This window comes from Arvicanthis niloticus, chromosome 1, assembly GCF_011762505.2.
Source record: "Arvicanthis niloticus isolate mArvNil1 chromosome 1, mArvNil1.pat.X, whole genome shotgun sequence".
NCBI classification, from domain to species: domain Eukaryota; kingdom Metazoa; phylum Chordata; class Mammalia; order Rodentia; family Muridae; genus Arvicanthis; species Arvicanthis niloticus.
Genome location: NC_047658.1, coordinates 113106480 through 113122979, shown reverse-complemented (window position 1 = coordinate 113122979; position 16500 = coordinate 113106480). Strand labels below are relative to the sequence as shown.

General features: G+C 42.4%; 1 protein-coding gene across 1 annotated transcript in view; it reads left to right on the top strand.

The window, feature by feature from the left end:
- Top6bl (TOP6B like initiator of meiotic double strand breaks) overlaps positions 1-16500 on the top strand; it is a 72730-nt gene that overhangs the window by 46428 nt on the left and 9802 nt on the right. Inside the window, 5 exon segments of the mRNA XM_034518363.2 lie at positions 1098-1248; positions 3644-3790; positions 7451-7572; positions 11008-11118; positions 15491-15589. Of these exon segments, the coding sequence (XP_034374254.2) occupies positions 1098-1248; positions 3644-3790; positions 7451-7572; positions 11008-11118; positions 15491-15589 (630 nt within the window).

Sequence of the window (16500 nt, the reverse complement as noted above, 5' to 3'; positions counted from 1 at the left end):
GCTGGAGAGATGGCTCAGTAATAATTAAGAGCACTGGTGGCTCTTCTAGAGGTCCTGGGTTTGATTCCTAGGACCCACAGACCAGTCCACAACTCTCTGTAACTCTAGTTCCAGAGGATTTAACATTCTTCTGGCCTTTACATGTACTGCATAGATGTGCTACACAGACATGCATGCAGACAAAAACACCCATACAAATAAAATGAAGATGGTTGTAAAAAGTAAAACACCAGCTGAGTAGTGTGGCCTTTGATCCCATCTGTCAGGAGACAGGTGGATCTCTGAGTTCAAGGCCAGAGTGTGTTCCAGGATGAGCAGAGCACCCTCCAGACACTCTACCCTTCAAATTGTGACCCTGAGCAATGAGTGTGGAGGCCTTAGTTCCTGTGATAATGGGTGCTGAGGGAGACTTCTGAGAGTTTAGCCTTCCTTGTTCTGTGACTTTCCAAAACCTTTCAGTCTATAGTATACAGATAGCCCCTCCCCCAACAAAGAACATCTGCCTCCAGGTGTCAAGTGCTAATAGATACTGAGAAACCCCATTTGAGGGATAAGCATAAAAAAGCAAAAGTCCAGAGGGGAATGATTCTTTCCAGGGACTTTGTTTGGGTTGAAGAATAGGGCTAGGAAAAGTGAGAGGAAGCTTCTCAATTACTTTCTAGAAAATACTCCTTTGTAGTTCTATCCAAGCATGCAGCATCTTATATCAAAATTTTCTAGGTTTTATTTGTCCCACATACTAAAATAAGGTAAAACTTGAGCATAGATACTGAATCTAGGGACTCATCTTCATACCTCTAGAGCCTAGCATTGTGTTTAGCCTCTGATGCTGCTCAAATCTATGATCAGATGATAAGAGGAATCAATAAATTGTCCCAGTGTTCTACATGTAGCCCACATTCATTAACCCCCTACAAAGATCTGAGGATCCTCAGGTGCATCATACCTGACTTTGTTGTGAAAAAAGCTAAACATGCAATTGTCTTGCATATGTATATATTTCTGGGAGTGTGAATGAGGTCAGGATGTAAGTTTGTTTTATACAAGTGAATACATAGTTGAAAGAAAAGTTTGACAGTTTTCTTTAACAGCCATACATATTTCTATATGGACCTTTGGGTCTGCCTCTGCTATCATCAGTTCAAGAGCAGCCAAGTACCACTGTCTTCAGAGATACGTCTTATTTCATTGACTGGAAGAAACACAATTTGTTTATGGTGCCCAATTTGGATCTCAATTTGGATACACGTGTGTATCTATATTTGGTACCAAAATTTAGAAACCTGAGGAATTAAAGAAATTAATATAAATAACAGATATATGTGAAAATAGGACCCAATAATGTGCTGGCCTGACAATAGGATAGGATCTAACCACATTGGAGAGTCCATGGAGTCAGGCAGTGTGTTCCACAGTAAGGCTTAGGCAGAGCCTGCGTTTCCAGTGCTGTCTGACATTTGCTTTCTCACTCCTGCTGGTGCCTCTATTTCTCAGGCTTTTCCTGGGGACTTTCTCTGAAGTTTTCTGCCATACTTTCATTTGTCCATTTGGGAACTTTAGCACAGTAGATGAGGGAGCAGCCACTCCTGTACATGGAAGAGACATTATTCTTATTGAAATGAGTGTTAACACACAGAGAACTACTTAGAAGAACTTAAACGTAACACAAATGCCAGCTTTAATAACTTAAACCTAGAAAGCTGATCATGATATTCATGTAGGGTCTAACCATGTTAATTTGGGATAAGCTGTACTAAAACAGCATACTTATTAGAAATTGGATGGTTAATGACTGGACCAGTGAATATAACCAAGGAATGGGCTGCAGCCTTGGCTAAGGTCTTAGAGGGTTACAGTTCACGGTTTGACTCTGAGCCCTATGGAAAATGGCCAGTAAAGAAAGGGGTATTCTACGATTTCCACTAGTATGAAAAGACTCCTGCACCTTAGGATAAGGCACCATCTCTAGAGTAATCTAAAAGGTCAGCCTCTAGGGGAGCATCTTTGTTCTTGAGAACATTATGCAGAGAACAGGATGAGAGGACACAGCCTTGGGAAGTCCCTGGAAGTAAGTAGTTTTGAGAGGAAATTATTTTCAGTACTAATGTGGGATGTCATGGGTCCAGAATAGAAGGGAGGCCTAACTGCATTTCTGGGATTTTTTTTAAATTGAGATTGAATCTTACTGTAGCCTAAGTTGACCTCCAACTTGATATGAAGCCAAGAATGACCTTGAACTTCTAATCCTTCTGCTTCTACTTTTTAAGTGCTGGGTTACAGACTTAGGTCACTATGTCTGGTTTATGCAGTGCTGGGATTGAACCCAGTGTTTCATGTATATTAGGTAACAGCCTACCAGCTGAGCTAATAAACTACATCTCCCTTTCTTCTTTCTTTTTCTCTTGTTTCTTTTCTTTCTTTTTGAGGTGTGTGTGTGTGGTCTTGTTTTTGTTTGGTTTTGGTTTTGTTTTTTTTGAGATGGAGTTTCCTTATGTACCCCTGGCTGTCCTGTAACTCACTCTGTAGACCATGTTGGCCTCAAACCTGTAGGGATCCTCCTGCCTCTGCCTCCCAAGTGAGTGCTGGGATTAAATTAAAGGTGTGTGTAACCTGGCACCACTGCCAGTGGCCACTTTGATTTTTATTCTCAGACTGTATGTATTGGTTTCTATTGTTTCTACAGTTCACTGTTTCTGAACTTTGGTCCATTAACATTTTGAATGAATAATACAGGAAACATCCCTCATTTCTCTCATTCATTTCTTTTTTGCTTTTTGAGATAGGGTCTCACTGTGTAAAAATGTGTAGCCTAGGCTGTCCTCAACTTGCTGTAATCCCGTTTGCTCCCCTTTTGTTTCTTAAAGATCAGAACTGGGATCCACAGGGAGATACTCCTCCCATGCACCTGGGTATGGGAATACCCACCCTATGGAACTTTAAAAGGTGCAAATAGTACTTAAAAGTATAGATTTGGAGTTGATCTGGCAAGGTCTACCACTCAGCTCTACCATTTACAGGTGGACACAGTATACCCCTAAGCAGACTGCCCCTTTTCTTATTTGTAAAAGGTAAGAATAGGTCTTACTCAAGAAAGTTATAAAGTCTAAATCTTACGATAGTACATACAAAGAATTTAACATGGCATCTAGCATGTAGCACAAATTACCTGGAATATTATTACTCAAGTTTGAATCTGACCTGTGCCTCTTACTAGCCAGACTTGCCTTAGAAAGGTATACAAGAGGCCAGGTGTGGTGGTGCATACCAGAGATAGGAAAATTCTGTGAGTTCAAAGCCAGCCTGGTCTACATATCAAGAGTCAGAACAGCCAGGGCTACCTAGTGAGGCCCTTTCTCAAGGAAACAAAAACATCACACAAGAAACAAATGAATTTGTTGTATAATACTTCCACAGTAAGTGCACAAGGATGCTATTTCCTGTGCATGGACATGCCTGGCTATTTTGATATTCTGCATGGAACTCTATTCATTGCCATCATGTGGGTGGAGAAACAAATTCAGAAGTGGAACTGAATGTTTGCATTTAGACCTCATGGTTCCTTTCTGATCAAGATGTCAGTTCTTGGGTCACTTTGTGTATAGGAGGCTTACCTTACAGATTTGTCTTTTATCTTTTCCTTTAGAGTTTGTGCTTCCAGATGTGAATTATAAAGTGGAGCTGCCTGAGGAGACTCAGTCTCAGAATATGGATGCACAGGGACCAGCTCTGCTACTTTTCCTATTTGTGGATTTCCAAAGTGGCATCCCAGTACAACAAGTGGAAATCTGGGGTATGTAAAGAAAAATGCAGCAGCCAGATTGGGTATGCTAAGCTCTAAAGAAAGGTCTATCTACATAGTGTGGACATCTGTCTAAATGTGGGTAATATGTAAAGAATTAGCACTGCCTTTCTAGATGGTGTCAAGGAAAGAAGCCTATCTCTGTGCTAGTGCAGTTAGGGTGTTATCCTGTAACAGGATGGTTTCAGTTTGTGGGCCACAAAACACACATATCTGAATCACCTGGGTTATTTGAAGATGTATAGCTGTGTGAAGATTGATTCATTATGTTTGCTATATTATAAAAAGCTAGAATGCTTGAGGTGTGCATTTTCCACATGCTTTCCAAGTGATCAGAGGTAGTGAGATTTGGAAGTCTTTGAGTGACTTTTACTCACATGCTTTAATCCTGTGAACCCTGGGAAGCAGATCTTAAGAGCTGATCAATACATTCCTAAACTGAAAAAAAATACAAGAAATGGAGCCTAGACATGCTTAAGGAAATCTGTAAGCCTCCTTTTTGTCATTCCTTTCTCCGTGAGCCATGGAGGACCCTGCTCTTGTATTCTTTGTGGTGTGCTATTGGTTCCCACTGCATCATGGGTGAAACAAGACTATTCATAACCCAGATCAGAAGCTCTGCCAGTGACTAGTGCCAGTTATTTGTGGTTGTCAGAAATGAGATTGGCCCTTCCTGCCACCTGCCTTCCTGGCTCTTGCTTCTTTCCTGGTGTGTACACACCCTGACAGAAACACGGCTTTCCTGTGCTCAGGCTTTCAACTCTGAGAAGCTGGTGTTCTTTGGTGCCCCATTCCATTGATTGAGGCCAAGGAGTGGGAAAGAAAGGAGAGTTGGGTTATGAAGCTCGAGTGAGGAGAGTTTGGTGAGGATTTTGGGGCATGTGCACACAAAGACAAACTAATGAGCAGAGTGGTAGAGAGGACGCAGGGTAGAATTAAAACAGCTGGTTTTCTTTTGAGCTCTGATTCCAGCCTCTTCGGTGGTTTTTGAAAATCAAGTCACATCATCTGAGCCTCCCTGTCCAGTCTCTAACAGGAGTAGTTAAATTAGGTAATATTAAAGGCCCTGCAGAGGCCAAATGCCATCTGAGGCTTAAGATCTGTTACTTTCTGGAATCGTAAAATGCTTGCTAAGGATAACCCTAGGATAATTTGAGTTTGACACCGAGTCTATTGAGCAGACCCAAAGAACTCAGATGTCTTGAAAGCAATGTTACCTACCATCTTTGTTGTACTAAGATAATTAATAGACTTCCGTTTAGCACATCTCAGAAGGCCTGCAGCTTCTCAGTAGTTATACTCAGTTTTAGATTTAAAAACTCACTGCTAAAAAACAATAATAAAGAAATAAAAATCCAGGTCTGATGGCATATGCATTGTTTTTGTTGTTGTTTGGCTTGAGGTTTTGTTTGTTTTACTGGTTGGTTAGTTTTTGAGTCGGGGTTTCTCTGTGAAGCCTGGCTGTCCTGGAACTCACTTTGTAGACCAGGCTGGCCTTGAAGTCAGAGATGATCTTCCTACCTCTGCCTTCAAAGTGCTTGCGATTAAAGGCATGCACCACCACTGTCCAGCATGGCCTATGCTTTTAATCCCAACATTTGGGAGACAAAGGCAGGTAGATCACTTTGAGTTTGAAGCCATCTTGCTCTATACAGCCAGATCTAGGCTAGCCTAAGCTATATAGTGAGACCTTGTCTCAAAACAAAAATCACTGGCAGGGCTGAAAAGACAGTTCTGTGGTTAAGAGCAAGGTCTCTTGCAGAGGACCAGAGTTAGGTGCCCAGCACCTAAGTAAAATGGCTTACAGCTGCTTGTGTCTCAAGTTCCAGGCAGGGGATCTGATGCCATCCTCTGGCCTCTGCAGGCTAGAGGCCTGTATGTATACATGCATGCATATAAACATAAATAATGTTTTTTTATCTTTAAAAAAGTAATTAAAAAGTAAAAAGCCTTCTTAAAATCCTTCATGGATCAGGATAGCCTCTGAAGGATGCACAGTAAGGGACAGCAAGGGTAAGTTTAATTTGTCTTTCCCAGCCTTCCTTACTGCCCTGGACACCTTCTCTAGAGCCCCTTGCTTTAGGAAGCAGACTATGCAGAATTAGTCTGTTCATGTGTCTTTAAGATCAGTCGCTGGCCTCCCGCCCACCTTGTCATGGTAACTTCTATGATTAACTTCTTATTTTGCTACAGCGCCAAAAGCATCTGGTGGTAGGAACAGTTTTAGGAATAACTTTTTTTTTTAAATTAAATGTCTGCTTTCAAAAACTTCTCATTTCTTGGGTTCTTCTTGAGGCCAATGTATAAAAATTGAATCTACGTGTTCCATCACCATGGCAACAGCATTCTTCCCCCTTTGAACACTGCATGTGTATTTCAAAATACTTCCTTCTGCATGATCTCAGTTTATCTAGACAACATATTTAAGAGAGCAGATAAGAAAAGCTATTTTCTGCACTGAAGTGAGATGAGTGAAGTTACCTCTGTGTCACTGACAGGTGATAAAACAACCTTTAATCTGCACTCTCTTACTTCTAGCTGCACATACCTTTATAAATCCATATTTAACTTGCTCTCCCTGGAGAGCTTTGTGGTGCCCTGTGATAGTAATTGATCCTCCTAACTTTCACTTTAAAAGTGTGTGTGTGTGTGTGTGTGTGTGTGTGTGTGTGTGTGTGTGTGTGTGTGTAAATGAATATTTTGCCTGTGTGTATGTATATGTACCACATGGGTGCTTAGCATCTTCAGGCCAGAGGCCCAGAACAGGAGTCAGAATTGTCAGAATCGCTGGAACTGGAGTTATAGATGGTGTGAGTCTCCATGTGGTGCTGAGAACCAAACCTGGTCCTCTGCAAGAGCCAGTGCTCCTAACCACTGAACCAAGTCTCCATCCCCACATGGCAGTCTCTGAGTAATGCTAAGCGGGTGGCTGTGCTTACCTCATCTGAGATCACCCCCAATTTGTTTAGTTTTAATTAGTTTATTTTGAAACAGGATCTCCTATGTCTCCAGGCAGCCTCAAATGCACTGGTTAGCCGAGGATGCCCTTAAACTACTTATCCTTCTGCCTCCGCCCCCCCCCCCCAAGTACTGGATTACAGGAATGTGCTATGCCCAGTTTATGTGATGCTAGAGAGCAAACCCAAGGCTACTTACTTGCTAGGCAAGTGCTCTAACTGAGCAGCATCCCTGCCCTTAACTCAATTTAAATGGTCTTACATTAACAATCCCCAGAGTAACCTTTATATGTTTTAGCCTTTTTTTTAACCACAGCATGTGAGAAATGACACACTGCCAACAACAGAGGCTCACTTAACAGTGATGTTCAAGTAGGAATAGAAGAGGGTTAGGTACTCCTAAGAGACTCCCTTCCCCTTTGGAAGAGGATACCACTTTGGAAGATACCACTATCATTGTTCACAGCATGAATCAAGCATTTGTTTCTTCAAAAGCAGTGTAACTCACTTAAATTTTCCTCAGCTTGCTTTTGCAAATGAGAACTGAGAGGGGCTGTCTCTAAAAATTAGTTATTTGTGGAGAGGTAATAGAAGTAGCTTCTTCCAGAAGGCATTACTCCCAGCCTCAGTCCTGGCACAGCATGTTAACAGTAGTCATCCTCACTCTTGGGTCCTAACATTCTTATCCTCTTAGGACTCCATACTTTGCTCACAACTCATCTCAGCACCATCCTCTCAGAGAGCCGCAGCACAGTTCAAGATTCCATCCAGTCAGCTGTGGACCAGGTCTTGGAGCTGTACCACCAAGTTGCCAAGGTAATAAGAAATTGACAGCCTGGGCGTGGATAGCCTTGGACCCTCCTTTCCCTCGATACCTCTTGCTATTCTGCCTCTTCCTAGCACTGCACCTGGACAGGGAGTTAAGCTTTCATTTAGGCTGCAAGCAGCCAGTTCGTGCTTGCATAGCAACAGCAATAGCACTAAAAATCATGGCAACTGTACCTCTTCCTTTTTGATGTTTTGCTTGATTGATTGGTTTTTGTTTGTTTGTTTGTTTTTCAAGACAGGGTTTCTCTGTGTAGCCCTAGCTGTCCTGAGACTTACTCTGTAGACCAGGCTGGCCTGGAACCCAGAGATCTGCCTGTCTCTGCCTCCCAAATGCTGAGATTAAACACTGGCCACCATCTTCTGGCTGTGCCTCTTCCTTATCTGTGCATCTTGATCCCACACATTGTCTGGAGCTGATGCTTCAGTAAACATTGCCCTTTGCCTTCATTTCTCCCAGTTCTTTCATAACGTCACACTTGCTCTGCCCAAACTGAATTCTTTCAATCTGTGCACTTTTGACAATACATTTCTTAACTCCTGTGACCCACCTTTATAAAGAAAATAGACAAATGAAGAGCAAAACTTAAAACTAAGCCGGGTGGTGGTGGCGCACGCCTTTGATCCCAGCACTTGGGAGGCAGAGGCAGTCGGATTTCTGAGTTCCAGGACAGCCAGAGCTACACAGAGAAACCCTGTCTCGAAAAACCAAAAAAAAAAAAAAAAAAAAAAAACCAACTTAAAACTAAAACCAACCAATGTTAAGTTGAGCTGGGTCTGATAGTAATCTGTGAGTAATCACAGCACTTGGAACGTTGAGGAAGAACTTAAAGTTCAAGGACAGGCTGGGTCATAGAATGAGTTCCAGGCCAGCCAAGGTTATAGTGTGAGACTCTGCCACAAAACATGGAGCCACTGAGATGACTCAGCCAGCAAAGCACAGCCACAACAGCCTGACCAACTGAATTTAATCCCAGGAACCCACATAAAAGGCAGAGTGAGAGGACCAACTCGTTATTCTTTGACCTCTACACATGCACTGTGACATGTGCAAACCCGCACATACCATATACTCAAACAATAAGTTTAACACAAAAATTTAAATCTTTGTTTTATTTTGTTTTTTAAGATTTATTTTTAGAGCTGAAGAAATGGCTCCACAGTTAAGAGCATTGGCTGCTCTGCCAGAAGACCCGTTTTGCGTCCCACCACACAAGGCAGCTCACGACTGTCTGTAACTCTACTTCTAGGGCATCTGATGCCCTCTTCTGGCCTGTGCTGGCATGCACGTGGTACACAAATAATTCATGCAAAATGACCCATACACATAAAATAAAAATCAATCAAAGCCCAGTGTAGTGCCACACACCATTAATCCTAGCTCTCAGGAGGTGGAGGCAAGTGAGTCTTTGAAGTCACGGCCAGCCTGGGCTACACAGTGAGACCCTGTCTCATCACATAGAAACAAACATACAAGCAAAAATAAATTTAACATGTTGAAGGCCAGCTCCGACATCAGGTAACTGAGGAAAGCATTGAGGTATGGCATAGGTGACTGGGGTACTGCTAACAGCAGTTGAGGGAGGGGTATCGGGGTCAGAACTGCTGATGGAACAAAACTTAGTATCTGGGGCCCACAAGACTGCCCAGCAAGAAACTCTGAACTCTTGTAACTCTTAAGAGGCCAGCAAGAAAGAAAAGGATAGAAGGTCATGCGCGTGCACAGACACACACACTGCACACACTGCACACACACATACACACACACATTAGCTGGGCCTGACCACCTGTTTCATCAATTTCACAAGTGCACATGCATATTTATATACATTCATATGTATGTATGTATGTATGTATGTAGAGACAGACACATATACATATATGCATGTTGTACATACAGACATATATACATATATATAAACACATATATACATATATACATACACACACATATATATGTATACACACACATATACACACACACACACACACACACATATATACACTTAGTGGATGGAGCAGAGCCCCAACAGCCCAACTTTATTTTTGTTCTTAGCCCTTTTATACCTTCTTAGACAAAATATTCTTTATAAAATGACCTCACAGATAAATGTTACACAAAAGGAAAGTAACAGAAGGATGTCCATAGTAAGTTCAAGGCAGTGTTGCATTCCATAAGCTCATTATAAGTTCACAGCAACAGTGTCACATGGCCTTGCTTTATCACAGTGCACACCTGTGGCTACATCCTTGGACCTGACCTAGAATGAATGTTTCCCCTTGATCACGAATCTGTCCCAAGCCTACTTCTCTTCTGAGTGTAACTTATGAAAGGTCACTGTCCTCTTTATTATGCAGCCTTTACTCACTATTCTGTGAGGAGGGCACATTCTGTTCTTAATTCTAACTTTATTATACCTTTCTGGCAAAACAACTACAACCATCTCCTTAAACTTTCTTCTTAAAATTATTTGAATCGAATCAGAAATTCTATAAAGTCATCAATACATCTAAACAGCATTATTACATGAAAGTACATCTTCATATTGATCTGCAGGAGATTTGCCCAACAGAGTGGGCTATCACCCAGGAGGAAATCACACCAGGCTACAGGCAGTGAGGGTCTCCTGGTGTCCACTCACACCAAGCCAAATAAATGAGGAGCATGGCAAAGACAAACATGAGATGCACATCAGCAGCAAGAAGCAATCCTGGGGTGAAGTCTCTGGGGCTGTGCCTCACCAGAGTGCACCTCTCGCAGCCATGCAAGAGGGTTGGCCATCTACAGGAAACTCACTTGCTTGCCGTCATCTGTCCTAGATGCCTTATGCCATTAAATTATTTTTAATTTAATTAAACTATATACAGATACTCATAGAGGCCACTGCAGCTAGGTGGCTGCGGGTTGCCTGACATGGATGCTTGTAACTGACCCTCTGTGAGCAGTGCTTGCTGATAACTGTGAACCATATCCAGTGCCAAATATGTCTATTGTGTTGTTTGTTTGGGAACCGGACTAACATAGTCTAAGCTTCAAACTTAGTGGAGAATGATCTTGACCTTCTTTCTGTCCTCCTGCCTCTACGTCTAGGGTTCCTGGATTACAGGTTTGTGCTATATACCTGGTTTATTTTGTGCTGGGGCTTGAGCGCAGGGCCTCATGAATGCGAGACAGGTACTCATCAGCTGAGCTACATGCCCTGTCACTACCCAGTGCTGTCTTTTCTCAGTGTGTCTATGTTGTTATGCCATCTCTTTTGAAAGAAGAGAATGTTTTGAGTCGTAAAACAATAGAAATCAACGTCATGTCATTATCTTAAGTATTGGTGGTGGCACTGTTGATGCTCTGCCTTGACTAGAATCTTCACCCCTCTGGCATTCTCAGAGCCAGTACTTTGTGACTAATACAGTTTCCCTTTACTCCAGACTCATCAGAGCCTTCAGGCCTCCCTCTCTGTGGCTGTGAATTCCATCATGAGTGTGCTGACTGGAAGCACCTGCAGCAGCTTCAGGAAGACATGCCTCCAGGCTCTTGAGGTTAGAAGATGGGGGTGGGCTGGGCAGGTGAAGCTAAGTGACACTCTGCAACAGGCTTTACAACGTAACATACAGTGCTCACCACTTCCAGAGTGATCCTGCTTTGTACCAGGTGTTTTCAGAAGTATTTGTTGGGGCTAGAGAGGTGCCTCAGCGGTTAAGAGCTGCTCTCCCAGACATTCAATGCCCAGCTCCCACATGGCAGCTAATTACCATCTGTAACTCCAGTTCCAGGGCATCTGACACCTTCTTCTGGCCTCTATAGGCTCCAAGCATGCATGTGGTACACAGACATACATGCAAGCAAAGCATCCATACACAAAATGTTTATGCTGGGTGTAGTGGGCTCACCCTTAGCCCCAGCACTCAGGAAGCAGAGAAAAGCACATCTCTGAGTTCGAGGCCAGCCTAGTTTACAGATTGAGTTCCAGGACAGCCAGGGCTGCACAGAAAAGCCCTGCCTCAGAAAAACAGAAATAATTTGTTGGTGAAATATATATATATATATATATATATATATATATATATATATATATATATGTTTTATAAATGAGAAAAGTTACTTAAGAGTTACACTCTCCTTAGGTTACATACACAACTATCTGAGAGAGAACTAGAATTAGATCCTTGATTCCCAGTTCCTTGAAGAATGCTTCTCAGTCTCATGGTGACACAATACACTAGAAATAAGTGAGCAGATGCAGCACCAAGTTTATGTGGTAAAATAGAGTGAGTGACATAAATTGGAATTAAAGTTAGGAGGTCAGTCAGTTCTGGACTTTTTACTTGCTATATGGAATTAGGCCTATATTTAACTGAAACCTGTTTAAAAGTTGAGGGAAAATATGTGCTCCTCATAGTTTTGGGGGCTGAATATATACTACAGTCTGAATGTATCATTCCCAACTGTCAAGATATCTCAGGTAAAGGTACTTGCTGCCAAACTGATTGTACCTGAGTTTGATCCCTGGAGCCCTACACACACACACACACACACACACACACACACACACACACAGAGAGCAAACAGTTCTTGGTTTTGTTTGTTTGTTTTTAAATAGGGTCTCTCTATGTAGTCCTCATCTGTCCTGGAACTCACTAGAGACCAGGCTGGCCTTGAACTCACAGATATTTTCCTGCCTCTGCATCACACGTGCTGGGATTAAAGGTGTGTGCCCTAAAGGAAACTTTTAAAAGAGTTAAGGTTGTGCTCTTCATTTGGCTGTTTTGTTCTCTGAGAGGTGAGACAAATGGTAGTGTATCAGGGCCTCAGACCTGAGCAGGCTCTAAGACCTTAGTGCAACAGACTCCATGATGGTGTACCATTCAGACTGCAAAACTCAGCACATAGCACCACCTGTCAAAACTAAAACAAAGACCTAATCCATCAAAGTCCATAGTTCTTGGAAAGTCTCTTAATGTATTAACCTTGGTTTTTTGCATCTGTAGTTTGCTTCTGGCTAACTGTTCTTGTTAACTGAAGTATGTCAACTCAGAAAAAGGCATAGGGCTACACTGGGGTCCTGGACACCCTGTACAGTTGCCAGCTGGCTAATAATGACTTTTTATTGGCTTGAACCCATATCTGAGCAGTCTTCTCTGGAGAATACCCCACATAGGATCAGTTCCTAATTAAGTGGCCTCATGAGCTGCTGAGATGATAGTGGGTAGAATTGCTGCCAAGCTTGACAACCTTACTGTGATCATTGGTAGCTACATGAGGTACAGAGAAAACAGACTCAGCAGACTGTGTTCTGTCCTCTATATGTGTGTCTAGCACCCCACCCAGTAAATTAGAACAAAATGTGTCTCCAGAGAAAGCCTTGACCCTTCTGCAATATGAAGATGCAGAAAATGATTGGAAAGACCCTGATGAGGCCCTTACCAGAACTTGACTGCACTGGCATGTGACCTTGGTTTCTAATATTGCTGTGCAAAAATATTCTGACAGCCGGGCGGTGGTGACGCATGCCTTTAATCCCAGCACTTGGGAGGCAGAGGCAGGCAGATTTCTGAGTTCGAGGCCAGCCTGGTCTACAGAGTGAGCTCCAGGACAGCCAGGCTACACAGATAAACCCTGTCTCGGGAAAAAAAATTCTGACAGAAGCAACTTAAAGGAGAATGGTGTATTTTCACTCAATTCATCATGGAAGTCAGGACAGCAAGAGTTTGAAGCAGCTGGTCATATTACATTTGTGGTCATAACAGAGTATGCTGGCTAGTGTTTAGTCAGCGTGACAGAAGTTTAGAGTCACCTGAGAGGAGGGTACCTCAACTGAGAAAATGATCAGCTTGGTAGGCTAGCCCATGGGGCATTTTCTTAATTAATGGTTGATGTAGTAGGATGGTGCTATCCCTGGGCAGGTGGTCCTGGGGTATATAAGAAAGCCGACTGAACAAGCTATGGGAAGCAAGGAAGCAGTGTTCCTCTGTGGCTTCTGCTTCAGTTTCTGCCTTCAGATCCCTCCCTTGAGTTCCTACCCTGGCTTCCCTCAGTGATGGAGTGTTACCTGAGAGTTGAGATGAAATAAACCCTTCCCTCCCCAACTGCGTTTGATCATGGTGTTCTACCACAGCAGTGGAAACTTACAACACAGAGCAAGGATGTACACATGTGTGCTGGCACTGTGCTCCACCCTCCGTTTATACAGTTCATGATCTCCTGCCCAGAGAACAGTTCCACCCACAGTTAAGAAAGGTCTTTCCACATCAGTTAACGTAGTCAAAACACTCCTCAACTGGTGATTCTAAATTTTGTCAAGGTGACAGTTAACATTAACCATTTGATCTCAGATATCCAAGGTCACAAATACACCTGTAGCATTTGTACCTCTTAGTCTATGAACCTGTATTGTGGTGGCTCAAGAGGCCAAGACTGTGAAAACAGATTATGCATGATGGATTCTCAGTGCATGTTAGTCCCCCTTTTTCCTTTGGAGTCATAAGGTAACCAGTTGGGATTGCCAGTAGACCTCAGACATTGCCAGTAGACCTCAGACATTGCCAGTAGACCTCAGACATTGCCAGTAGACCTCAGACATTGCCAGTAGACCTCAGACATTGCCAGTAATAATAGACTCCCTATCTGTTGCTCTTTCTTTTTTTTCCTGAGACAATATTTCCATGTTCTAGAACTCTTTGTAGGAGAAGCTGGTCTTGAACTCACAGAGCACCACCTGTCTCTGCTTCCCATATCTGGTTGTTGTTTCATCTTTATGTACTTTTTTCTTAAAAGATAATGTGTCACATAGAAAAAACTTAAATACTAATTTCTATGACTATAATTTTCATTTTTCATATCTTGTATAGTTGAAACCAGGGAATTATATTTTTATATATAAAGTGGAATTTTACCAATTTCAACAGGAATAGAATTTGCTTTTGTTAATAAATACTTTATTACTTAGACTAATTTAATAATTCACTCTTCTAATGTTGGGCATTTACAGTGGTAATTTACTGCTGTATTTAAATAGTGCCTCAGTTAATACTTTGTATGATATGTTTTGTCTAAAATTGCTACCTAGAAAAAAGTGCCTTAGTAGCACAAAAAAACTTGCCTTTATAAGCAAGTACCTTTAAGTTATAGCTTCACCTTTGTGTGTGTGCGGGGGTGATGGGGTAGGAAGAAGTGACCCTGGCTTTTGTCCTACCTGATCTTGAGTGGGTCACTTCTTTTTTAATTTCAGTTTCTCATCTATAAAATTATTATGTTAGGAGCTGGAGAAATGGCTGAGCTGTTATAAGAGAGTGTGCGGCTTGTCCAGAGGACCCACGTCTAGTTCCATGAACCCACATCAAGTGACTCACAGTCAGCTCCAGGGGATTAATGCCTCTTCAAGGAACCTGCACACACACAGCTTACAAACACACACCTAAAGACAAATCTTTTACTAAATTGTGTGTGGTTTTAGCTGGTTCCTCATGTCCTTTAACTGATACCCACAGTTCTGTACTAAAACATTGAAGACTGAGCCCACTTGCCCTGGATGTAGACTGTGGTTCTCTGGTTCTCTTCTCTCCAAAAAGCTTGTCAGACACTTCCTAACTCTTCCTCAGACTCACTGTTCAATGGAATGGGAGCTTTCTCACTCATCTCAAGGAAGAGAATATTTTTTTAACCCAGTCATGAGGCAGAGGGATCTCTGCAATATTCACCTGCTGTAGAAAAGATCTTGGTAGAAGAATCTTACTTAGGTGGGAAGACATATGGATTTCACATACCGAGTATCTCAGGCCCCAATTATCTCTGCCTCCCAAGCTCCCAGAGATATAACTGTGAATACTGTGAAGAATACAGAGTTCTTGCCTCTACAGCACTTACCCTTCGGGTTCCAGTGAGTTCAGCACCTCCTGTTTTTACCTATTGTAGGCAGCAGACACACAGGAATTTGGTACCAAACTGCACAAAATATTTTATGATATCACCCAGCACCAATGTCTGAACCACTGCTCCTGTGACACAGAGCAGGTAAGTATAATGATAATACTCAGTATCTTCATGAAAATCTCCCATTTTGATGTGGATGAGTACAAATGCTTCAGATCTATAGCTGGCCCTTCAGCAGGGATGCCTATGTCTAGAGAAGCATCACAGTACCGAGTGTCTTGTAGAAGCCGAGAGCACAAAACACTGAGTTCGTCTCTGCCAGTGAGTCGTTGCTGAATCCTTAGAGACTTGATTTAACATTTCTGAGTTTTGGGTTCTATGTCAGTAAAATAATAATAATGCAGCCGCAAATGACTGTTGCAAAGTTCTGTCTTATAAAGACCTCCCTTTAGTAGCTTGCCTTCAGGGTGCCGGAGGTCTAGAGATGTCCGCTGAAGTTGCTACTTTCAAGGAGGAAAGATAACTTTAGCACCTTTGGTGGCAGTGTCCTAAGAGGGGACAGCTAGCTAGAAAGTGATGTGTGCCTTCAGACACGGGTGTAGCTGATGGTAAACTGTCTAATGGAAGCTCACCTTTCCAGCCCACCCTCTCACCCTCCCCTTTTGACTTTTCATAACATGTTTTCTGCGTAGCCAGTGCTGTCCTGGAACTCCCTCTGTAGGTCAGGCTAGACATGAACTCAAACATCTGCCTGCCTCTGTCTCCCGAGTGCTGGAATTAAAAGCATGAGCTATGCCTTGCTCTGCTTCTTTTGACTTTTTTAAAAACTAAAGCATGAGTCTAATAAGCAAATGAGACTAAAGATTAAATCATTACACCATGGCTTCTTTGGGGGAGAGTGGGAGGGAGGAAGGGAGGAGGAGGGGATAGATATCAAGGTGGAATTTAACATTAGGCAATAAATAGAATAATCACTTATGAGAAATGGAAAACAAAAAAAAGTATTTTCTTAAGAACAGAGTCTTACTCTGTAGTTTTGGCTGGCCTGGAAT